This window comes from Salminus brasiliensis, chromosome 4, assembly GCF_030463535.1.
Source record: "Salminus brasiliensis chromosome 4, fSalBra1.hap2, whole genome shotgun sequence".
Lineage (NCBI taxonomy): Eukaryota > Metazoa > Chordata > Actinopteri > Characiformes > Bryconidae > Salminus > Salminus brasiliensis.
In genome coordinates, this window is record NC_132881.1 from 26,332,817 (window position 1) to 26,357,704 (window position 24,888).

Below are 24,888 nucleotides of genomic sequence, written 5' to 3' on the forward strand. Positions count from 1 at the left end.
GTCAACAGCATTTGGAGACGTTGATTTTTGATTTTCCTGTGGGGCCACCACACCCTCACATGGGACCTGGAGTCTGAGAACGGCACATCTGGAAGGCCCAGACTGTGTTTGGATTGCCACAACTGGATGAGAGCGCACTGAGAGCGCTGTGTATCTTCGCTCAGTCAGTTCTGTTTGCGGGGAAGTTTGCTTTGGCTCACCCAGAAGGAGGTGCAGACACCGTGGCTTAGAGTGCGCCACGTAGGCCGGGGGGGTTGGTTTCTCGAGGAGGCGAGAATTTTAGTGAGTGACTTGTTGTGCTTAGGCCCATCCTCAGACAGGGATTTGGTCACAATTCTCTTTGCTCGGTCACTGTGACTAAATGTAATGCTCTATTGTCCAAAAGACAGATGAGCAAGAAATGCACTAAGGTCTCTTTAATAGCTTCAACCTTCAGGCACACTTTTCTCTTGTGGAGACCCCTGCTAAGCAACGCTGCTTCTTTTCACCCGAGAAACTTAGACTGAAAGACAGTAAGTCATGTATTATTGTTCATGCTGTTATCATACAGTGTTAGCCAACAGCGAAGGGTTTACATAGCTGGATTTGCAAAGTCAAGCAAACCTGGCATTGCATTTGGCTGCTTGTTTCCCATATGATCCTGCCGTGGTCAAGAGCTTTGAGGGAACTGAGCAGGGGCTCTGTATTAATGGCTTCTGGAAATACCTAAAGAGATATATGACATTAGACCTGGATATTAATCATGTTTTCTACTTCAAAACACTATAACCAGGGGTGCTGCCAGGGATTTAGGGCCCCATGAAAAAATACTACCCTGGGCCCCACAACTGAACCCTAACAATACTGCCAGAATACTCAAGTAATAGATTGTTAGAGCCCCTGTCAATCACAAGCCCTTACAATCATCCTAACCCCCAATATGGCGCAACTGATTACAACACCATGATCAGAGGATCGCTGGTTCAAATTCCAGTCATGCTGCTGGCCATCGGCAGCCAAGGCCCCGAGAGAGCACAATTGGCCTTGCTCGCTCCAGGGTGGGTAGATGGCGCTCTCCCCCTCCCCCCAATTCACTTTGCTGCAGTGCTGGCCGGCACTAGCGTCTGCAGGGTGGTACGATGGAGGGATATGCGCCGCTTCCCTCCAGGCAGGTTGGTTGCCCAACAGCAGTTTGAAAAATGAGCGGCTTGACTGTGCTCGCGTGTGCTAGTCTGCCCTCACTGATGACGGGGGCTTTGCGTGGTGATGGTGATTATGTGCGGGTTAGGTTATTGGCAGTCCAAATTGGGGAGAAAATGGGGACAATTGGATAAAATTCCAAAGAAAAAGAAATCATAAGTAACTGAAGAAGTAATTAGCAAAAAAAACTTCTACTTTAGGTGGGGATAAGATTGAGATTGCACTTTACATTTCACTTTTGAAAACTGTCATAAAAAATCATTTTCAGGGTATTTATGATGTGTATTGGGTGGTACCCAATATTGATCACGATTTCTACTTCACTGCTTGTGATAGCAGGAGTTCACATGAACAGGGATTGGGTAACTGGCCTCCCAATATACCCCTCTTGCCCAGGCATTGAGCTGTGGAGCCATGAAACTGTGTTCTCTAGAATGATGGTGCCCCATCCAATACCTTTGAGATGAGTTGGATAGTTGGGGATGAGGTGTGGTGGTGCTCATTATGATCATGACCCACCCTTACTAACCCTCTTGTTGCTGAATGCAATCAAATCCTCACAGCAATGCTCCAAAACATAGTAAAGCCTTCTTTCCTGGACAGTTACTCCAACAAAAGCAGGATAAAGTCTTTTTGGAAACCCTTTTTGGATGTCAGAAGAAACAATGAATAAGCAGTGTCCCAATACTTTTGTCCATATAGTGCACCTTTGCAGTGGTTTGGCTGCTTTTCCAGTGTTGCTTCACTGGTGTTGACACTTCTTCGGTTCTCCTGCTGAGGGACCACAGCAGCAAACTGCAGACGCACATGCAGCTCACAGAAACACAGAGCTGGCCAAGCAGCAACTGAGCAGTTAAGTGTCCAATTACTTTTGGTGTGTTTACATAGGAGGACTATTGTATGTCTAAATGAGGTGGCATTTCGAACAAACCCACGGTTCACCCAGTGTTATTAAATTAAGACTGAAGATGTATTCAGTAGACTATATTTAGGGTCTGAATCTTTTTAGGTGTACAGGTTGCCATGGCACTGACTGTATTCAGGCCAAAGCGATTGTAGAGGGATCTGGGCATTTATTTGGATCCTGAAGTAAGACTCAATTCAGAAGATGTTAAAATGAACAGATTCACGCATTGCCAACTGAATGAAATATTATACCGAGTTATATATTTATTTGGATATGCTCTGTGTTTTATTTCTCCATATCTTGGCTTTTCAGACAGCTCTCGCTGGATGCTGCACTGTCTATTTAAGCCGCTGAGTGCATTTGGGAACGCAGATACTGGTTGCACAGAATTAAAAGCACCTATATAATACATTTAAAATGAAAACACATGAAACAGACAATAATTTCCCGACTTGTACCTTTAAGACAGGTACAGGTAAACAGTCTCTGTTCTGATTGACTATCCCTCCACAATGAAAAACATAGATATTGCTGTTATGACATCGAAATTTATTCAAAACAGGCTGTTTTGCAGCTTCATTTTTATATACATATATTTTATGAAATAGCTTGAGAATAGTTCCTTTTAAAGACCATTTTTTATCCACCATTATTAAACTGTATTATTTCAAAAAAGCAAGGCGGCCTTGGTTTCCCATGATATCTACCATTTCGAACTATGCAGGAAATAAGAGGTTGGTTTTACTGGACAGTAGATATGCGCAGGACTGGAAAGTGGATATTTGCTGCTGTGTGGGAGCAGGTTGTGAGAGGCTATGCAGACTGCCCTATTCTATCACCATCTGGATCAACAAGGCCAGTGTTGTCAGGCCACAGTAAATACTTCCCTGGGGGAAAGCAGAGCAAAACAACCTTAAATCGGGGCCCTCTGTTATTATGACCATGTTTTTCCACGCTAATGTACTACAGCACTGCGCCCCAGGTTAGTGGCCAGTAAATAAGAATCTGTCCAACTGCCAGGAATGGTTGACATACAGTGTCTTAATTGGGGTCAAACAGGTTGAACTTGTGACACTGAGCTGTGTCCTAAGCTGTGCTCTGTTCACTGTATAATGCACTTCTTTGGGGTACTGCTATTTTGTACTGGTGTCTGAAATTGTAGTGCAGAATTTTTTAGTGCACTGTAACAATCCCACAATGCATTTATTATAGTGGTCAAACAACATGGACGCTAAATTGTGCATTCAAAGTTATTCACTACTATAATAGTGCTCTATTTAGTGATCTGGATTTTCACAAGTAGGGGGTAGTGATTAGGGCACGGTTTCGGACACCGCTTTAGAATACCTAGATATTCGGTGTCCAACATGCTTGATAATACACTGGTATTTTTTTTCCTTACAAAAAAACAGCAAGTAAGCCTCAAGCATCAACAAGATATTCCACTTCCATTAAGTGTCTTAAGAGCAATACTCATTCACAAGCTTGAAATAGGCTCTCCCTCTTGTCCTTTGTCGGAATTCAGAGCGATACGTGTAGCAAGAAGCACAGCTTTCAAGAGGCTCCCCAGTCATCTGCCAAACGCCTTAAAAGACACATCTGCAAAGCCCTCCTTAGACATCCCCACTACCGCAGTTCCTCAAGTCTCTCTCACTGATGGATGGTTTGTCGAGGAGGGAGCTAGAGGAGAGAGAGAGAAAAAAAAAAACGGGCACTTGCAATTCATCAGGGCCGGAATAATGAGTGGAGAGCTACATTGATTTAGCCCGGGGCTTACAGCTCGAACATCTGGCCCAGTTGGCAGCCGGCGCTGGGGCCGGCACTATTGGAAAGCTTTCTTTGGAGCGTCCAGATGCAGAGAGAGGAGGACTGGTACAAATGCCACAGATGGAAACGCTGGAACAGATGATGCAGTGGGCAGCGCCTGCCGCCGTTGGCACAGGTAGCTTGTCTCCAACAGCTGGCACAGGTTAGGCATTCTTGGGAATTGGTGCCTCAAATGTTCGCACTGGCAGAGGTTGCGCTTGTGGGTACATACATACGCCGTCAGCACAGGCGTCATCAATCAGGAGGACTGTGGGAAAGAATAGAAAAATGAAAGACACAGTGTTGTGTTTGTCCCTTGTGAGGTTTCCCTTTTTTCCCCCAATTTAGTCATTCCCAGTTCTGTACCTGTACAGCTTCTTTCAAAACTATATAAATACACAGTCATCTTAGCATAGTAGGACCACCCTGGTTTGGAATGAACTCTGTCCATTATATCAGACAGACTGTAGTTCATCTGTTTCTCTGCATACTTAGCCTCCTTTCCCCCTGTTCTTCAATGGTCAGGATCCCACAGGACTGACCACCATAGAGCAGGTATTATATGGCTGGCGGGTCATTCTCAGCACTGCAGTGGCACTGACCTAGTGGTGGGATGCTAGTGTGTGTTGGGCTAGTACAAGTGGATCAGACAGAGCATATATGTGAAAAAGGTGCTACAGAGGGACTATAGGCTTCACACCTTGTACTATTTTACACTCACACACTTATAGAGGGTTCTTTATCTGATCATTTTGAAAAGGGCTACAGTATACACTCTAAGCTAAACTGCAAGAGTGTAGTAGAATTTTGTACACACTGTATGTACTGAATGCATTAATACGCTATAATACATGTACGTGTGTCCTGAATGTTCAACTGATCACATATCAACTTAATGCCGTCCGATCAAAGCATTTTGCAGCCTTGCTGTTGGTCGTGGTCATCCTCAAATCTTCACAGCATATAAAAGGCAGCTGGTGTTTTCACATTATGTGAAAAATTGAAAAACGACCAAAATGGGGCTGCAAAGTTTTGTCCCAAGGACGAGATACAAATCACAACATTTCTGCTTTGCATAAAAGAGCAGGCGCACATAAATGTGCTATTTCATCTCACACATTAGGCTAAATGCAATGTTCCTCTGGCCTGAGATTTGCAGCTCGATAATGTCTTCGGGAACAGAAGAAAACAAAACAAAAATAGCAGATTGTGTGTGGGAGAAGGCTTGGCCAGATGTATAGAGTCTGGACGGCTCCGATTGGCACGAAGCTGGCCGCTGCTCACTGATGGACATCTGGAAGGCAAATTGGTTAATGGTGCCTCCAAGCCAAAAGGTAGTCAGCCATCTCTTCCTCCAGCAATGCGAGGGCTGCCGCCGCATCTGTGCTCCACCTAGCCCATGAAAACATCCCGCCGCAGGCCACAGAGGAGCCGGGGGGGGTGGGGGGATTGGGGGCAGGAACGAGCTGGGTGGGGCACGCCATCTCCAGCCATGTCTCTGGGACAGGACGGGGCAGGGCGAGGGATTTAAGATCAGCAAGTGTGGACGGATCATAACAGGAACGCAATCTGCTCCTGTTCTATGGCTCCGGAGATGATTGAGACGAGGCCAATGAGTGGACAGTAGCCTGCTGTCCCATTCGCCTGACTCACTGATGAACAACAGTGAGATGGTCTCCTGATGGTCTGGTTTTCTCCTCAGAGAGCTACGAGTCCTTTTCAGTGATGAATTATGCTTGTGTTTTAATGAGCAATTTAACGAGCAGTCTGAAAAGTAGTCGTGGTGATGGCACAGAGCAGGCGTACACAAATGTCTTCATTTATCCTTCAGAAAGCAACGCTTCACTGACAGAGAATAAATGAAGAAAGAATGAATCATTTTTTCCATGTGACTGAGAAACATAAATAAGCGACAGCTGTTACAATTTGGTAGGATGAGCGGCGTAACACAACAAACAACACTGAAGATTCACAACGACTCGATTGGCGCCATTATATAAGAACAGCGAATCCGACAGCAGCGTCACCACCACCACCACCACCACTACCGGGCGGGATGCAGGGCCTACGGCGGTTAGGGTTTCTCCACAAGCCCTCCAGTCGCATTAATGGGACATGCTTGATTGACAGATGTGCAAAGCATTGTGAATCCAAAACAAAGCTGCTGTTTTCCCTTTTTATGAGCCTGATCCTCACCATCTGTAGATAAACAAGCTAAACACACAGCGCTTCCCCTGATGCTCACACCCTGGAGAACGGCCCCCTCCCCCTCCCAGCCAGATGCTGTACCACTGGAGGCATCAAACAGCGCAGCAGCAGCCGAGCAGATGTTCCGTTGCCCATTGAAAGGGTGAAAGTGAGACGGACAATCCATGAATTATTTACAGGAGGCACTATTGTTCTTAGATGCTGTTCTCCAAGCCTTAATGGATGGAGAAGAGTCATATGGTCACTGTCAGAAACAAGCCTTGAATGTTTTAGCGTTCTTCGTGAAATACCGGTGCCAGAAGGGGTTCTTTGCAGCTCTTTGGAGATGCCATGGATAAAAGAACCTCTCAGTGAACCATCTCTGACTGAACCATGTAGTTCTTCTATGCCACTGCGTGAAGGAACCCTTTTAGGCACCCTTTTTTATTAAAAAAAAAAGGGTTCCTTCACTCACGTACTTTACCGATCAAACTAAGACGTTTATTCATATTCTTCACAAATGAAGCAACTCCCTTCCCTGCTGCTGCATGTTAGAAATGGATTAATGCATCTTGGGCAAAGCCTCCTCCAGTTCTGAAAAAAAAAAACAACCAGAAAAAAATATATATATACAGACGCATCAGGCCAGCACACAGGCTGGGTTTATGAGCGCTATTTCCTCCCTTTGTGTGTCTCCATCCATCATCCGGGAATCGAGGCTGGCAGAAATATCCATCTTATTCAAACAAGTCAGCACCCAAACCCCCTCAATACGCAGTAAAAAGGCTTTCGTGAACTTCTACTATTTCTTTCTTTCGACAAATATAATGACCATCCATGGCATCATGAAAGAAGGCTAATGTTGAGGAAAAGCATGAACTGGTGGAAGTAAAAGGACTGCTTTATGGCATGGTATGCTACTTTGGTCCATTTTATATTGGTCTCAGCAATGTTTAAAGGGCCCATTTAATGCAAAACTTAATTTTCCATACAGTTTAGACATGGAAACAGCTCCTGCAACAACAGCCTGTTTACAAATGTAGTGTTTTTGTGGTTTTGGAGCATTGCTGTGAGGATTTGATTGCATTCAGCAACAACTTCATCAATCAAAAGTACTGGAGGGAGAACCATCGTTCCAGAGAACAAAGTTCCACTGCTCCACAGCTCAATACTGGAGGGCTTTATACCCCTCTAACCCACGCCTGGCATTAGCCACGGTGCCAATAGATTCACGTTTATCTGCTCCAGAGAATTATATTCTATTGGCAATACCTCTGTATAGGAACTAGACAAACTGTGTATGTGTGTGTGTGTGTCAGCAATGGGTGCAACTTAAAGTAGCTGAATGCATTCATTAGAAGAGGTGTCCACAAACATTTGGACATGTGTGTATAATGGCTTGATCTACTAATACTGAGGAAAAAAAACATTGTGTAAATGCCATTTCTCACCAAATCCTTTCTTTAAGGGTATGGTAACAAAAACAGCATGTAAAAGCATAAAAAAGACAGGCATGAAAAAAAACATAAAGCCACCCACATCATAGTTGGCCTACACGGAAGGAACCCTCAAAATGTAGAAGACCCGTTTAATATTGGTGATGAATGGGTGAATAGTCATTTCTAAGCCACGTACTTCTGTATATTTTGTGAAGTAGCATTTACACACATACACCGACACACACACACACAGTCACATTCTTCCAGCTGTGGTGTTCACCGTAAAGTGTTACCCTTAATTCATCAGCATGTTTTCAGCGGTTAAAAGCGAATTCCTCCATATGGCTGGGTGCTTAATTAAATGCTAATTGTTATGAGCTATAATAATTGTGGGAATGTGGCGTGCAGCAGGCTCAGAGCTGCTGCTGGGTCCCCAGAGAGGACGAGAGAGACTGGGCTCCAGATAAACAATCCCTCGCTCTCCTCTAGAGAGTGTGTGATCGGCCGGTTGATGAGAGGGGCCTCCCTCCCTCCCTCCTTCCCGCCCGCCCGCCCCCGTTCCCTTGAGTGTGTGGCTCTCTGTGTTGTACCTGACAGTGTTTAGTGTGGAGGTGAGTATGGAATAAAGGGTGATGCTGTTCCTCATTGCCACTGCTTTTGCTTTAGGTTGTGTGTTTCTGCTCACTAATCACATGCAATTAACCTGCAAATCGTTTTTATGCTAATATGCTGCAACTATGTGTTGCTACAGCCCAGCTAATTGTATTGTAAGTTGTATTGTCACTGTAAGTTTGCTAATATGCTTCAGGACGTATTTCCATAACTACATAGTTAGAGTTAAATGGAGGAGTGAGTGGTATGATAAAATAAGTGATAAGAGAGGATATTACTACTGAGCATGCCACTCGACATCCGTCAGACCTATTTTCACTACTTGATTTGTTGGGTGTCGCTGTGCGTCTATTAGCATGGGCCTTTGTTGCAGCGGAAAGTCAAACAGCATCATCGCAGCATTATGCTTAGACTCTAGCTTCACAGTCAAATCCTCAGTGTTAAATTAACACTTTTAATACATATTGATGGTTGGTGCAACGACACATTGTGTGCACTGGGACCAGTTTAACACAGCTGGTGCTAATTTAACAGCAGAGTTTAAGAGTTGGGAAGAGAAGTGAGGGCTGAACACTGACCTAAATGTATTCAGTAAAATATTTCTGTAAAATCCATAAACAATAATATTCAAAACACATTTAGAACTTTTAGGCCATCATTTGTAGGCCAAAAGTTCCAAAAATCACACTCCAAAAAAACCCACTTTTTCTTTTTTGCCGTCATCGCTTGCTTTAGTTCACTGCTGCTGCCACAATCCCTTTTGAGCAGGACTGCTATTTGTCTCAGAACTTCATACAATAGGAAAGTTTTTGGGTAAAAGCTCCAGGAGACCCTAAAGGTATATACAGTTGTCATTAAAGCTAGAAAACCATTTCCTAAATGTAAAATACATACACATAAAAGTCAGTGCAACACTTATGCTAATCTTTTTACTGGTGAACATATCCCACTATGAGGAGACTGTCAGTAGAGACAGATGTCAGTAGTACTGAGATTTATCTGTATACTAATGCTTTAGTAGAGTTCAGTAACACTGAGATAAATAACTGATCAGCACAGAGATTTATCAGTCTACTCAGGCTTTAGTAGAGCTCAGTAACACTGAGATAAATAACTGATCAGCACAGTGATTTATCAGTCTACTCAGGCTTTAGTAGAGCTCAGTAACACTGAGATAAATAACTGATCAGCACAGAGATTTATCAGTCTACTCATGCTTTAGTAGAGCTCAGTAACACTGAGATAAATAACTGATCAGCACAGAGATTTATCAGTCTACTCATGCTTTAGTAGAGCTCAGTAACACTGAGATAAATAACTGATCAGCACAGAGATTTATCAGTCTACTCATGCTTTAGTAGAGCTCAGTAACACTGAGATAAATAACTGATCCGCACAGAGATTTATCAGTCTACTCATGCTTTAGTAGAGCTCAGTAACACTGAGATAAATAACTGATCAGCATAGAGATTTATCAGTCTACTCATGCTTTAGTAGAGCTCAGTAACACTGAGATAAATAACTGATCAGCACAGAGATTTATCAGTCTACTCAGGCTTTAGTAGAGCTCAGTAAAACTGAGATAAATAACTGATCGGCACAGTGATTTATCAGTCTACTCAGGCTTTAGTAGAGCTCAGTAACTGAGATAAATAACTGATCAGCACAGTGATTTATCAGTCTACTCAGGCTTTAGTAGAGCTCAGTAACACTGAGATAAATAACTGATCAGTAATTTATTAATTAATGTTTTCTCATGCTTTAGCACATAGAGTAGATACAATGAGATTAATACTGCTACAATGCACTGTGTCATTATGAGTATTTAAAGGCCTTAATGATGCACTGAATAAACTACTGAACCTTACGGAAATGTAAGTGGGTTAGAGTGAATAAATGCAGTGTTAACTGAATTTAGCATTCCTAACAGCTTTTTTGTTTATGGCCTACAAATCAGAAGACCCCTGCCCGGATGCTACCACAGACACCGTGGAGGTGCAAAGCACAACGCTTTCCTTTGTTATTTCCTGAAGTAAAATGTCAGCAACGTCTTCAGGGCAGCGCTCTGAGAAGTGGCTATATCAACAACATGCCAGTTCAGTCTGCAAATCAGCTGATTCTGGACTGCTTTAATCACTGTTTATGGTGTTTGGGCTTACAGAGCATGGTCTTCATAGAGGGGCTCCTCAGTGTCTGCTATGCAGTGGGCCCCGGTGCAGCTGTGCTACTGGACATTCTCTCTCTGTGTGTGCTTTGGAGCAAGATTAATCCCATCAAAAGGCCAGTGTATCAACATCTGCCTAATCCTGTCTAATGGCAGACGCCGCCGTGAAATCCTTACCTCCAAGCAACATGTATTAGCATAATAAGAAGAAGAATCCCAGTGATCGGGGAGGAATGCTTAAGCATGCTGGGTGAATGACAGATTTCCATGCTTGGGAAGTGTGTACATGTGTGTGTTTTTCACATACCGGCGTGCACGTGTGGAGTAGGCATTGTTTAATAAGACGTTGGAGGTACAGAAGCTGTCTGAGCTGTTGGATGGAAGATGAACATCACAAACATGGGTTCCACAGTGACCTCTAGGGGAAGGAATTCAGGCAAATTCAGGAAACTCTTGTGAGAGCAACCAGTTCTAACTGGAGTTAGTTTTAAATGACACACATCTCGCTGTTGTTGGTGTTTTGTTTTCTATTTGCTTGCTTTTCTGTGACAGTTGATTACATTAGCATATGGAAATTGTAACACCCATTTCCTTTATCTTAATTAATCAGACTATGTAGCTTGAACTGTTTAAGACCCACATTTCATGGTAAGACTTACTAATTCTGACACTCTTATTCACACAGACTAACTTTAGGTAGTAAAATACATACATCTGGATGTTTGTCCTTTTTTAAAATTACCTAGAAGCATAAAAATGACTTCTAATAGTCCTGCATAGCTTTCCAAAGCACTGCTGTTTCCACATATCCGTCACATCTCTCACTCCAGTTTGAACAGATGGAGAGAATGGTAGGAAACATCATTTCAAACCTCAGGCTGCCTGAGCTGATGGGACAGCCCTATTCAAGGAATCGCAATCTCCAAAACAGCATTTGGAATCAAAAAGGCCTGTTGGTTGTGGTACTGGGGCATGGAACAAAAAACAGTTATGCTAATCACTGGAGGTCTCTCCCTCCTATCTCTCTCTGTCACACAAGGCAGGACTTTTGAAGTGATGCTTGGCATGTTCTTTAAAAAAGGACCCCTGGTGTGGTTGTGTTTGCAACATTTGAAACATGGGAACTCGTTTCCTCCTGAATGGTTCCTTACTGCACAGAACCATCGCGCTAACAGAGCAAAAGTAACAGTGTGGGTAATGCATTCGATGCAGTCTATCATAATGATGTGCTACAATCTTCATGCTACTCCAAATCAACAAGGCTGAACACTTGCAGGTTCTGAATATCCTTACATTGCTTCTTTGCTCTGAAGTTAGCATGAACACAGCATGTCTCCATCCTGTGACGAAAAAAAAAAGGTAACGGAGAACTTCAGACATTGGGTTTGGATTCACAGTGCTGGATAGAACTCCTGTTACTTGTGTCCGTGTACAATACGGGTTCTGCTTGTGTGCAGAGTAGAACATGGGAAGTTGTGCATGTGCACAATTTACGCCCTTTGTCCTGCAAGTCACAGACAGCGTGCCTGTTAGCTCGAGCTTAGACCATTCACACCCATGCAGTCCTATTGAGCAATAATGTGAAGGATGCTGAATGACGATAATTCGCAACACTCCTTGACAGAACAAGGACCAGATTGTTGGGCGGCACGGCACCGACAATAGAAAGAATGCGGTGTGCTTCAGACTGTCACCCACATGTAATGGCTCACGCACCGACACATTCACCACATCAGCTTAATGAGGAGGCCATTCTTTGCATTAAATAATAATGGTATTAGGTCAAGATTCCAGACTTCGGGAGGACAGTGGTTTGTTTTGCAATGTATTAGTAACGCCAATTAATTTACTGGGGCGAAAGAGGCACACTGAGTGTGGGACCATGACGGTGTGGGGCGGGTTGGGCTTTCGCAGCCAACTACGGGGAACAAGTGACTGCATTCATCAGGTCCTGACTGAACTTGGCGTTACGCATCTGTGGGGCCTCCGCACTCACCTGATTACACGTTCTCCACAGCTAGTCACACCACAGCGACTCTGTGGCCTCAGGAGGCCTCTGTGCTGCAGGAAAACCTGATCTGTGGAGAAGTCCTTGGTCACATTGTTTGATTTGCTCATTTCATTGCATTACATGTTTTATAGCAAATGTGTTGTATTCTTTATTTAGAGTTACAGATTGAATAAAAGGAAGATTTCCTGTTGACCGTATAATAACAATCATTATAATCATTATAATACTTATATTCTGTAATTTATATGTTTTAAAAGCTAATCAGACCTCTGAAACATATTAGCATTGATTTCTATGTCTGCTCTGAACAGTTTCTTCTGAGAAAACTTGCTTTAAAAAATATGCTTCTGATTAGCAAATAGCAGTTATATATATAAATAATATAAATATATTATTAATAATAATAATAATAATAATAATAATAATAATAATAGTCACAGCCCAGAAAATTAACACAAAAAACATCAACAATGTTTTATGTTTTTTTCTATATTGTTTACATCCACTGTCCACTCCCAGTAAAAAGAGTAATTATTAGTATTTTAATTATTAGTTATTTTAAAAATATTATTAGTATTTTTTCTTCTTAATTAATGCATTGACCGCGCGTACCTACTTACTTCAGACACAAATACACTGAAATGATCCTGTCCAACCTGCCCAACGTTCAAGGACTAATTCGGGATATTCCTCCCACCTCCAGTCAGCCACTTTCAGGATCAGTGTAAACTTGGACGCTGCACCTGCTCCTGCTCTCCGCTCCGCTCCGCTCCGCTCCGCTCTGACTACAGTACCCAGGTATCAGTGCGCGGTCGGTCCCCCTCTCCGTGCTCTGCGCCAGTCTGTTCTAGGAACCAGTCCGCTCGGCCCTTTCTGTGTGTGTGTGTGTTTTTTTCTGCTTTCTCACTGTTGCCTGGTGTCAACCTACGCCGAGCAGACTCATCCCTCCCTCTCTCCCCCTCAGCGGCTGCTTCCAATTTGCCTCCGCCGCCCTCAGCGCCTCTTCCATTGGCTTTCGCGCTGCCACTCAACCGCTTCCTCTTCGCTGGAGAGTTGAGTAGCAACAGCTCGGAAACATCTGGCTGCCGCCGCCGCAGCTCTTCTCGCTCTCTCTCTCTCTCTCCCCGCCGCTGCTGCGTCTCTCTGCCACGGCGGGCTGTTATGGAAAGCCGTTGAAAGTCGATCCAGTTGGCTTGTTGTTGTTTCTTTCCTCTACCGGAGAAGATTGGACCGAAGGAAGCGGGAGAGGAACTGGACCTCTGTTGTCTGTAAGTGGGCTTTAATGCGAGGCGCTCTTTAAGGAGATGTTTAGGGGGGGGGGGCTGAGCTGGGGCTGGATCGGTGTGGGAAAAGTGACGAGCTGGTTTGTTGTTTTTCCTTCTCTTTTTAACGGCTCTCGTCCTCACACCGTACCGCACTCGCTCGAGACCGACCGTTGCGTCGCGCGGCTGACCGTTGAAACGGGGCCTGCTCCAGAAATGAAACCCTGCAGGTAGATCGGTGACTTTTTTGTTAGCCACTAGCTAGCTTTCCCCTCTCTGTGCGGGGTCAGCAGTGGAAACACACAGTCGGCTGTGCTGTGTGCGGTGCTGCTCCACACCGCTGTGTGGGAGTGAGTGGAGAACCCCGGAGCCTCCGTTTATTCTCCTAGAAGTAACTTAGTGAGGGAAGCGGCACTCGGGCTGCTCGACCCGGGGAGTTCTGGCGAGGCGTTCGCCAGGAAAACCAGCCACGGTAGTCGTGTGGGCTGCTGTTGCTGCTGCTGCTGCTGCTGCTGCTGGTGGTGGTGGTGTTGTGTTGTGTTTTTTCTTTTTTCTGAAGAGTTTAGAGAACTAAAAGTAGCCAAGTTAGCACGACTGTCTCGTCGCGTTTGCTTTGTGGGGTGTAAGCGTGATACGGACCCAAGTTTGAGTCTGGCAGGCTGGTGAAGTGTGAATGGGGCGGTGTGCAGCTGTGCGGTGTGAGTTGTGTGACACATTTGCCAGCCAGCTGCACTCGAGAAATAAACAGCTCTCCATATTTTACACGAAATTAATAAAGTCATTGATTAGCGTTGGGGTTGGGGTTGTAGCGAATGAGGCGTTTTCTGTTTAATTAGTTAAAAAAAAAAATAATTGTGGAGATTGTGTAGCACTGGCTAGCTACCACAAACTCAGCCCCTGTGCCTGGGTTTGAGCCTGAAGCTGATATAGTTGATATTGGTGCTCCATTCATTGTGTTCCCTCAGGACCAGGACCAGGTATCTTATAACTGAGGTGCCAGAAAAGCTGAATGCACCTATAGGCACTTTTACACCAATCTGAGGGATATTTCAGACAAACTTACAGACTTGAGAAAGCACAAGGATTTGTAGCTGAGCCTTTCCCTCAGACTTGGGGCTGTAGTTTGCAGTGGAGTGAAATAGACCTCATTTTGCTACTCGTGCTGTTTGAGGAACATGAAAGTAGACGAAAAAGGAGCAGAGGCTGTAATAAAGTCTTAAAAATAAGCTTTTATTATTTTATTTATTAACATCCTACTCATGTAGGATCAAGTCTATAAGCTTGTTCTCATTGTCCATTATTTTTACACCCCCCCCCCCCTCCTTCCCTCCCACCACCGGCCCGTCAGAGGTCCAAAGGGTTAGTAAAATGAATGACAGTAATGGTGTGGCCAGTGAACCATAAAGAAGCCGAAAACAATATCAGCTGCGTGGATCTGTCAGTTGCAAATGCGCTGTGCTGGCCTTTGTTTATGGTTACTGGAAGGAGAGCAGCAAGAGAGAAAGAGAGGGGAGAAAAAAGGAAAACTTGAGGGTATTTAAATTCTCTGTGCAGGAAACTAGGTTAGAAAAAAAGTGTCTGCTTTCACACAGACCTATTTTCTAAAGTTCTCCTTTGCTGGGAGATTACAAGTAAAAAAAAAAAAAAAAAAAAAGGAGGGTGGTGGTGGTGGTGGAGGGGGGCGGTGGATTGGCCAGGTTTCCACAGAATCACCTCTCAACAGTTCCTTACTACTCCCCCCCCCTCTTCCCTTTTTTTTAAAGGGAGAGAAAGAGAAACAAAGTTGTATAAAGGAGAGGCTGGTGGCAAGAGTGTAGAGGAGTAGCATATGGCACTAAAAGGAGCACAGCTGGAGGTAGCATTTCCATCTGAACATGATGTCAGAGCAGCTGACAGGCTGCCATCCCCCAGTCTTTTCTTCTGCCGCACAGACTGGGAGTTAGTGTGTGTGCGGATCTGTGTGCAGGAGGAGGCATCGCATTCCCCTCCAACATCTCCTCCACTTTGCATCTGTCCCTCGCAGTTTGATTTTTTTTTCTCTCTCTCTCTCTCTATCTTCCTCCCTCTCCCTCTCTCTCTCTCTCCCTCTCTCTCTCTCACTGTCTTTCTCTCTCTCGCCCTCTCTCTGTGTTGCTCTTCCTCCTACTACCACCTTCATTGATTCTGCGAAGGGAACTACAGCAGCAGCAGCAGCAGACACTACCACAACAGTGGACTTAATCAAGTTGATGCGTACTGCAGGTACTGTACCGGGGAGGGGGGTTCGGGCCAGCAGCCATGCGTTCTGACTAGAGAGCTGTTTAGACTTTAGTTAAATTTTTTTTTTTATAGTTTTGTCATTTTTTTGTGTGTGTGATTGTTATCAAAGCAGTGTAACCAGCCCTAGTGTAACCAGGCTAGGGACGATTGACACTTCTTGTTGTAAGGACGAGGTTACCAGGCGAGCTTTTCATTAAAGCTGTTTGTTTGCTGGTTTTGGTTTCACTTGCTTTGCTGTGAATGGCGAACAGTAGCCAGGCTCTAACAGTTGTGCCATTGTTTGTGTGTTGTGTTTGTGGGACGTTTAGAAACGAAAAGAAAAAGAAAGTTTTGTAATGTGTGTTTTTTAGGGTAGGATGTTATTTATTTTATTTTTTTTATTCTTTGGCCAACTTTAAAATTCATAATGTGCAGCCTGATAGTTCGCTTAACTACTGTAAAAAAAAAAAAAATGATTATGGCAGATTTTCGTGGCTAACAAGATTTCCAATCCCTGTAAATATTTTTTTTAATCTCGTAAAGCGACTGATTAAAAATGCAGTTATTAACACCCCCACAAAAAAAAAAAAAAAAAATGTAAAAGCAGAAAAAAAAACATACATTTTAAGTTGTGAAATTACTAAATTGTCCCTCGGCAGGTTGAGCTCTTATGCTTTTTATTTTTTTTCCCTGTTGGTGACTAATTTAGAACTTGCAGATTTGAGCTGCCTGAATTGGCTAGACAGCTGTAATCGCACTCCTCCTAGTCTTAATCTCTTTATCTGGGCAGCAGCTGCCATATGGCCTCAGTCAGCTGGATCAGATGTTCATAAGCCTCCTTCTCTGTCCCTCTCTGTCCTCCGAGCCTCCTAATTTGATCGCTGCTACCTTGCGAGCTGTCCTGCAATCTTTATTTTTAGCCATCTTAAGGATTAGGATTGATGTGGACTACAGGGCACTTAAAGTGATTGTATTGTAAATCTGCTGTGGGCTGCCTCTTTGGGGAGGATGTTCCATTTCTCGAAAGATTTGGGGAGGGGAGAAAAGAAGAAGAAGAGGAGGAGGAGGAGGAGGAGGAGGAGGAGGGGTTGGTAAGGGGGTTGGCTAGGGGTTGGCTGTCCCACGTCTGCCCCCTCCCCGTAAGCCCCTCATTAACGAAGGTCTGAGCACTGTTTAAGGGGGGGTTTGGCTTGGTATCCCAATCAGATTTAAATGAAGATTCAAATGAGTTCATTTAAGTGCGCTGGTTGAACATGGTGCCCATGCATTTTTTGAGGCGGGAGCTATCTCCACGAGTAACAGGTGTGATTTTAACATTTCTCTTTATGTTCCTCTTCGAATTTATTGGTGTTTTTAATTGGGTGCAGCATCGGTCGTGGCTTTTTCAGAGCGAACTGTTTGTTATCGGTTTTGGCGGCTGGCTGTCTGCTGCAATAATGACAGTTGCGCTGATGTTCTCCTACCTCACTTGTCGTAACCTTAAAGATCACGGTACTTAGGACTCTTAAGAGCGCTGCAGCAGTGTGACTCCGCTGTTGAGCTGTTTGTGTACCTGTAAGCTTGTTACCTAAACGCAGCGTCCTGGCCAAAGTGGGTTATTAAAAATAACTGCTCCAGGAGCACAGAGAGGAAAAGCAGTGAAGTGACTTGCGCGCAGGCATCTGTGGCATGGGGACTTTAGCTTTTAACAGCGCACCATCAAACCCTATCACGCTACCGTGGGTCTTTGAGGCGTTTTAATGAATGTTGTGTTTTCTTTTCATTTTAGTTGTAGTGGTGATTATTCTGCTTTCCGTTTAAATTTGTAAAGAAGAGTGTAAAATGAAAAGCTTGACAAAAACTAGCGAAACTAAATATGAAGCACACACAGCTGGATACACTTAGCAGGCCGAGCACTGAAAAGAAAAATGGGGATCGCAGATATTGTGATTTTATTTGTTTGAACTTGAATCTTTGTAATCCTTTTATGTCGGCTCTGTGGTGAACATTTTTCTAGTGTTCCCACAGGGATGGAGGGAGGGAGGGAGGGGAGGGAGAGAGAATTAGTGTGTGAGAGCCAGTGAGTGTGTGTCTGTGTGCATTGGGGGAGAGAGCGAGTGAGTGAACGAGAGAGAGAGAGAGAGCGGGACTGAGCGGGTGGGAAAAGAGAGAAGTTCCATACAGGGCTGCAAACAAAACAATTGTTGTTCTGCCGGGCCTCTCTAACATCTGCGGTCTGTTGCAGGTTATGAAGACAGCATGGAGTTTCCAGACCACAGCAGACATTTGCTACAGTGTCTGAGCGAGCAGAGGCATCAGGGATTCCTTTGTGACTCCACTGTTCTGGTTGGCGATGCCCAGTTCCGAGCCCATCGTGCGGTGCTGGCTTCATGCAGCATGTACTTCCATCTCTTTTACAAGGACCAGCTGGACAAAAGGGACATTGTTCATCTGAACAGTGACATTGTCACGGCCCCGGCCTTCGCGCTCCTGCTCGAGTTCATGTACGAGGGGAAGCTCCAGTTCAAGTCGCTGCCCGTGGAGGACGTGCTGGCCGCCGCCAGCTACCTCCACATGTACGACATCGTCAAAGTGTGCAAGAAGAAGCTGAAGCAAAAGGCCACGGCCGAGGCCGATAGCACCAAGCGGGAGGAAGATGCATCCAGCTGCTCGGACAAGGTGGAGAGCTTCTCAGAAGGAGGCAGCACAGGTCGGCCAGCCACCGCCGACCTTCTGCACAGTGATGACGAGGAGCTGGAGAACAAGCGAGACTGTCTGCAGGAGCCGGGCAGCATGTGGATGCGCTTGGCCTCCGAGCGTACCACCTCTCCGGCCACCAGCCCCAGAGAGGCGGAGCCCCGTGGGCCTGACACTGGCAAGTCCCCCGCCGGCAGCCCCAGCAGCTCCACTGGCTCGCTGTCCCGCCGCTCGGTGCCCTCACGTAGGGTGTCCGCTGACGCTGACTGCGTCCTGGACCTGTCAGTGAAGTCGGGTCTGAGTGGGCCCCCAGGGGAAGTCGTGGCCGGTGGGAACCCGTACTTCTGCGGCCCGGTGACCCCAGACAGCCTGCAAAGCGCCCTAGTGCAGGTGAAAGTGGAGAAGGACGCAGGCTCCGATGATGACGAACTGGCGAGCGCCGACTACGAGATGGAGCACAGCGGCCTGAAGGAGCCGCCCAGCACCAACGGCACCCATGCCATCCACTCGGTCCAGCAGCGGCGGCTGGGCCTGGAGGCGCACCTCTCGGCCCTGCGCGAGGCTTCGCTGGCCAGTGAGCTGGAGCGGGATGGCAAGGCGGCGGAGGACGAGAGCGAGGCGCTGGGCGGTGAGGGCGAGCGTGGCCAGGAGGCGGCGGGCGTAGAGAGCTCCCTGCTACCCTATGTGTCCAGCATGCTGGGCGCGCCGCACGCGCAGATCTTCATGTGCCCTTTATGCAACAAGGTCTTCCCCAGCCCGCACATCCTGCAGATCCACCTCAGCACGCACTTCCGCGAGCAGGAGGGCGTGCGCGCCAAGCCGGCGGGCGACGTTAACGTGCCCACCTGCTCCATCTGTGGCAAGACCTTCTCCTGCATGTACACGCTGAAGCGGCACGAGCGGACCCACTCGGGCGAGAAGCCCTACACGTGCACCACGTGCGGCAAGAGCTTCCAGTACTCGCACAACCTGAGCCGGCATGCCGTGGTGCACACGCGCGAGAAGCCGCACGCCTGCAAGTGGTGCGAGCGGCGCTTCACGCAGTCAGGGGACCTGTACCGGCACATCCGAAAGTTCCACTGCGAACTGGTCAACTCTCTGTCCGTCAAGAGTGAGACTCTCAACCTGCCCACGGTCAGAGACTGGGCATTGGAGGATAGTTCTCAAGAACTGTGGAAATGAAAAGAGCTAAATGAAAAGCAAAACCCTTTTAAACTGCTTTTTAAGTTAAGAGAGAAAGAGAAAGAGAGAGAGAAAGAAAGAAAGAGAGCGGCATTGTGGGGCAGAGAGGTAAGGAAAGAGGTGGGCAGGGAGGTGGTGGAAAAGGTCTGCATCAGTCATGTTTCTTCTATGTACATTGCTTATCTTGTTAAATTGCACTTTACTAGCACATGAAAAAAAATGTTACTACTGATTTTTATTTTCTGGTTTACTTGGTTGTGTTTTTATTCTTTTTTTTTATTCTAAAAAACATGGGTGCTGGCTACAGCTGTCACCTCTCGACACAAAAATGTGTGAATCTGGATTTGACAGTGTATACTCATACACTTCTTTACACTCCTGGGTTTTATCAACATGCCATGAAAAGAGAAAAAAAAACATGAAGATTTCAGGTAATACACTGAAGAAGTTCAAAACTGATAAGCATACACTAAACGGGTACTACGATCCTATATTTACCTGTACACATGAGGCTCGTCTGCGAGCATGTGTGTATATATATCGTGCACTACTATACCTTTTTATTTTGCAAATATCATACCTGGTGTGTGAGTGTGGCGGCACACGGACACAGCGTGTTCACAAGTTAGTCCTTTAAATCCTGCGAGGATGTTTGCTCGAAAAAGCTCCAAGCTTGTGTTGTTATTTAGGCTCTTGTACATTATTTTTTTTTCGTTATTGTTTTTCCTTTGGAAATCTTGTGATAGGAAACTTGACTGATAGAAGACGAAAAGGCACTCATGCAATGTACAGCCTCCTTTTTCATATCGATTGACACGTTTTTATATATCGTTTGATTGAACTGATGATTGGTTCATCTTTGATTTAGTTGCAGACCCTCAACACTCGTTTTCTACTGAGATTGGGTTTACGTTCGCTGCATTTCTATAGAGATTTCTGTAGTGTATTTTTATTATTATTATTATTATTATTATTAATAATATTATTTCTATTTTTTTTTTTCGCTCTGTTTTGTTTGTTTGGATTTTTCTCGTTTTCGAAATGGGATCTGTTGCATGACGTCCAACATGTATATTTAAGAAGATGTGAATTGCTGTATTACTGTACACTGTAATTGACCGATTCATTACAGTCAGGGCACCTGTCTGTTTAAAAAATATATATATATACTTTAATATTACAGCTGTAGAAATTGCATGAATTTTATTTAACTTCCTCTTATTTTCGTCGTCGTTTTGCATTGGAGAGTGTATTTTTTATTGAACTCATTCGATTCCTGAGTAGTTTTTTTTTTTTTAATTATTATTCTTATTATTTTATTTTCCTCCTATGGTGACTCCTGTTAAGACGTTCTGCTGGGCTGTGAAGATGTGAGGTGTAAATGCACTGATGTTAGGTGGGACGTTCAAGTGTGTCTGTGCACGAGGCATCTTGCTCCAGGCTTCTAGTAGACGGCAGGAGTTTGATACGGGGCTGGTGTGTCAGCAGAGGCTTAACCCCTGCTGAACATTTGTTCCAAAGCTAGTGTGGTTCCTGCTTAGCACCTCCTCACACGCTGCTGTTCTCCAACTGCTGGTCTCCAACTGCTGTCTCGGTATCCTGTTTACTCTCATCTAGCGTTTGAAACGTGTCTGCATTTTTATTATTTTTTTTTTCTTCTTTTTTTTTTCTCCTTTGTTTGTCGGTAACTTATTTATTTATCCGCTCGATTGGCACTTGCTTCAAATTCCGCGGCCATGAAGATTCAGTTCGCTGTGATAACGTGTCAGCTCCTGTAAAGATGGGCTCATCAGATCTACTGTGTGTGGCGAAGGCTGAAGTATTGGTAAACAGCATAAAGCTCCAATCTGTGTGAGTTAGTGAGTGAGCGTGTGTGTGTGTGTGTGTGTGTGTGTGTGTGTGTGTGTGTGTGTGTGTGTGTGTGTGTGTGTGTGCGTGTGCAAGTTTGGTGTGTTTCTTTTTTTTCTTTCTTTTTTCTTTTCTTTTTTTGTACTCAAAGCATAATCCTTCCTCTTTGACAGGAGAAAATGTTTGGCATGCTTGGTTGCACCTTTAAAAAAGCTTAACAAAATTAGATTAATGCTGGAAAAAAAAAGATGCCTTTATGATTTTAACTCTGGATTATAAGAAAGACGCATTGCCATTAATACACTGAGATCGGATCTATAAATTCTAGATGATTAAAAACAATGGTCACAGTGCTGTAGAATGACATTTCAGTGTGTGTGTGTGTGTGTGTGTGTGTGTGTGTGTGATTTTGAAAAGATATATTTTGTTCATTAATATTATTTGTTTTTTTTTATTGTTTTGTTTTGTATAAATTATTATACGTCTTTTTTAATTAATGTGACAAAGTTGACAAGATAAAAGCTCACCTAAACATCATTTATCAGATTATTAAGGCAAGAAACGCAAACAAACAAACAACAAAAAAAAAACGTCTGAAAACCTAAATTTGGAAATGCGCTGTTGTCATGGAGCTGAAGCGCTGGGCCTGCTGCACAGTGAGGAGGCATCGGAGGCTCCACACTGACGATGGGCAGGAGGAGGGATGTGTGTGTATGTGGGGGGGGAGGGTGGGGTTGTGAGAAGGGAGTGAGAAAGGGAGGGCTCGCGTGCCTCTTTGGCCCTCAAGGGCTTGAGCTTCCCCAGCATATATTTTGGTTGGTGCAACAGCTAGTGAAAAGGGTTGAGCTTGCCGACAGCGCACGCTCCTCGTGGCGTTTTGCACGGTGGTACTTTTACCTTTTGCACTCAAACATGTTAAAGAAAAAAAAAAACGGATGGATTGTGGGTTTGCTTTGTTTAGTTTTTTTTTCAGAGACTTTTTTGTTTGTTTTGTAAAATGTAGTTTTTCTTTCATTTTATTACGCTGGCTTCTACTATTGTACTTGACCGCCTTAAACTACTGTTAACAGCCTATTGATGCTCAGAGTGGGGAGAACTGGAACTGGCGAGTTTACTGGATGTATTTTTGTTTCACTTCTGTTCAATGGCAATGAAGCTGTGAAATGGCGTATGAAGCATGTCCGTAAAATAGACAAACCTTTAGTTTACTTGAAAAACGTGGAAACGCCCAGCGTGAAGAAGAACAACGACAAAACATTTAAGCCTAGCGCGTAGAAGACGAGAGGATATGAACGAACGATATCTGTCGAGAAGAAAAAAAAAAACACAAAAAAACAACAACAACAACTAAAGGACAATCGCTTTTTGAAAAAGAAGCCGATTGCCTTCACATGTATTTGCTTCCCTTTTGAGATTTTTTTGGTATGTTGACATTTGTTCTTTTTCTGAATTTAGGCATTTAGCTTTGACAATCATAGTATGTTTCATTTTCTCAAGGGAAGTAAATTATGAGGCTGTTTAGTTTTGTACTTTTTGGTGTGCTGTTGGTGAAATTTTTAAATTGTGTGCAAACTGCAATAAATTATAAGTACCTTCATTCCTGTGAAGTGGCGTCTTTCTCTCTCTCTCTCTCTCTCTCTCTCTCTCTCTCTCTCTATTTCAGTGCCGGTGAACTTTGGAACTGCCGGAGATAGTCACGATTTATAGGCTGTCAAGGCAGAGTGGGTTTTTTGCCTTCAGTTGAATAATCTTATTTACTGTAGATGTTGTGTGGGTGGAAGCATGTTTTCCAGTGTGTGAGGTCTGTGCGGATTGGGTACTGTCCGGATGTGTGCAAGTGTGCCTGTGCGTGTGAGTGTGCGCGTGAGTGCGCATGCATGGCCTGTGTGTATTTGCTGCTTTAATATCTGGCTGGTGCTCCAGCAAAGCCGTGGGTTGGACCTGGGAAAATGTGCAGCAGCTTGACGAACACTAACCCCTCCCCCTATCCCCCTCATACACACACACACACACACACACACACACATAAATATATATATATATATATATATATATATATATATATATATATATATATATATATATATATATATATATATATATATACACACACACACACACACACACACACACACACACACACACACACACGTGTGTGCAAACACAGTGCTCAGAGTGTGCTGCCAAAGCTCCTGAAGTACAGTTTTCCAGCAAAACAAGTCAGGTTTATCTATTGTCTGACTCTTCTGCGCAAACCTGGCCTTACAGATGCTCGAAAGACTGGCCACTTTTTTTTCTTTTTCTTTTTTTTTTTTTTTTAAGTCAGCGAGCGTTACTCAACAGGCCTCGGCCACAGATGGCCCTGTGCTGTAAGCCTCCCTCCTCCCTCCTCCCTCCACCAATACACACCCATACGCCCCACCACCTTCTTCCTGTCAGATGAATATTATCCTCAGTTTTTTAAACGCTGCGCCTTCAACCCCCAAACACCCTCCCCTCTCCTTCCTGACGGATTTTGTTTGTGCTGCCGCTCTTACGCTGATTTGCACCAATTTCCCTAATTGCACTTACAAACGATGCAGGGTTACGAGATGCATGTAGTTGTAAAATATTAGGAAAGTTTGTCATGTTCTTCTCCATCCTATGTCGTAATGGCTGGAGCTGACCCTCGTTGGCAGATTTGACGGAGGTTATTTATGCCGGATCGCTCTAGGAAAACAGCCATTTTGGCATAAAAAAAGGGACGACTGCTCCATTCCCACTGTTTATTTCCATTGAATTCTCACACAGGAACTCAGTTCAGCAGCTCACACCTTCTCATCCACTGCTGCAGACCTAGTTCTGAGGGGTGTCTTTCCCACGGTTGCGTACATATAAATATTCCTCAACCTTAAAATTCAAAAATCTTCCATGCCATCAGTGTTAATATGACTGAAATGTTTCAGTGAATCGGTGCATCTTAAAAAAAATCACCAACAAATAAATACCATTGTGTTGTGAGGAAATCTGGTTATAAACAAATGTGACCAAAGCAAATTCTTAACATCTGGCAAAGATGGGACAGTTTGCATTCGTTTGGGACATCTTGTCTCTCTCTCGCGCGCGCGCACACTCTCTGTCTCTTGCACGCTATGAATTTAGGTCATTAATTTGTATCTGTCCTTTGTTTACTCAAGGAGCGGGGACAAAAGGGCAGCTGCAGAAACATTTGGCTGTGCCGAAGGGTAGTGAGCTCAACATGTTAAGTGTGGGACCAGCTTGGGCCTGAAGTTCGCGGGGAGCTGCGTGCCAGGCTGCTGCACATGGCCACAGCAGGCCCAGCCGTTACGCCGAGGTATGACTGACTCTGCAGACACAAATAACCAGTGAACGTTGAA

The 24,888-nt window shown here is 44.6% G+C and overlaps 1 protein-coding gene and 1 long non-coding RNA gene across 5 annotated transcripts; one reads left to right on the top strand and one right to left on the bottom strand.

Moving 5' to 3' along the window:
* Positions 1 to 1,867: 1,867 nt before the first annotated feature.
* On the bottom strand, positions 1,868 to 14,211 carry LOC140554589 (uncharacterized). Of its 2 annotated transcripts, XR_011979631.1 has the most exons (4): positions 12,926 to 14,211; positions 12,291 to 12,372; positions 3,864 to 4,160; positions 1,868 to 3,766 (listed from the first exon to the last, which is right to left on the bottom strand). It is a non-coding gene; the product is annotated as an uncharacterized lncRNA (long non-coding RNA). The 2 variants fall into 2 exon arrangements; XR_011979630.1 differs by having other exon boundaries at positions 12,291 to 14,209.
* zbtb18 (zinc finger and BTB domain containing 18) lies at positions 13,510 to 23,108 on the top strand. Of its 3 annotated transcripts, none has more exons than XM_072677740.1 (2): positions 13,510 to 13,573; positions 18,030 to 23,108. In XM_072677740.1, the coding sequence occupies exon 2, from the start codon at positions 18,044 to 18,046 to the stop codon at positions 19,661 to 19,663; it is 1,620 nt and encodes a 539-aa protein (XP_072533841.1). In that variant the 5' UTR covers positions 13,510 to 13,573; positions 18,030 to 18,043; the 3' UTR covers positions 19,664 to 23,108. The 3 variants fall into 3 exon arrangements, with proteins under 3 accessions (XP_072533841.1, XP_072533840.1, XP_072533839.1); XM_072677739.1 differs by lacking the exon at positions 13,510 to 13,573 and adding an exon at positions 15,285 to 15,808; XM_072677738.1 differs by lacking the exon at positions 13,510 to 13,573 and adding an exon at positions 16,978 to 17,107.
* The last annotated feature ends 1,780 nt before the right edge of the window (positions 23,109 to 24,888 follow it).

What these genes read in the sequence shown, in the direction of transcription:
- zbtb18 (XM_072677738.1), top strand. Translation starts at nt 17,059, where the DNA reads ATGGTGCCCATGCATTTTTTGAGGCGGGAGCTATCTCCACGAGTAACA. An exon ending in GCTATCTCCACGAGTAACAG is followed by an intron (nt 17,108 to 18,029) that starts GTGTGATTTTAA and finishes GGTCTGTTGCAG; the next exon opens with GTTATGAAGACAGCATGGAG.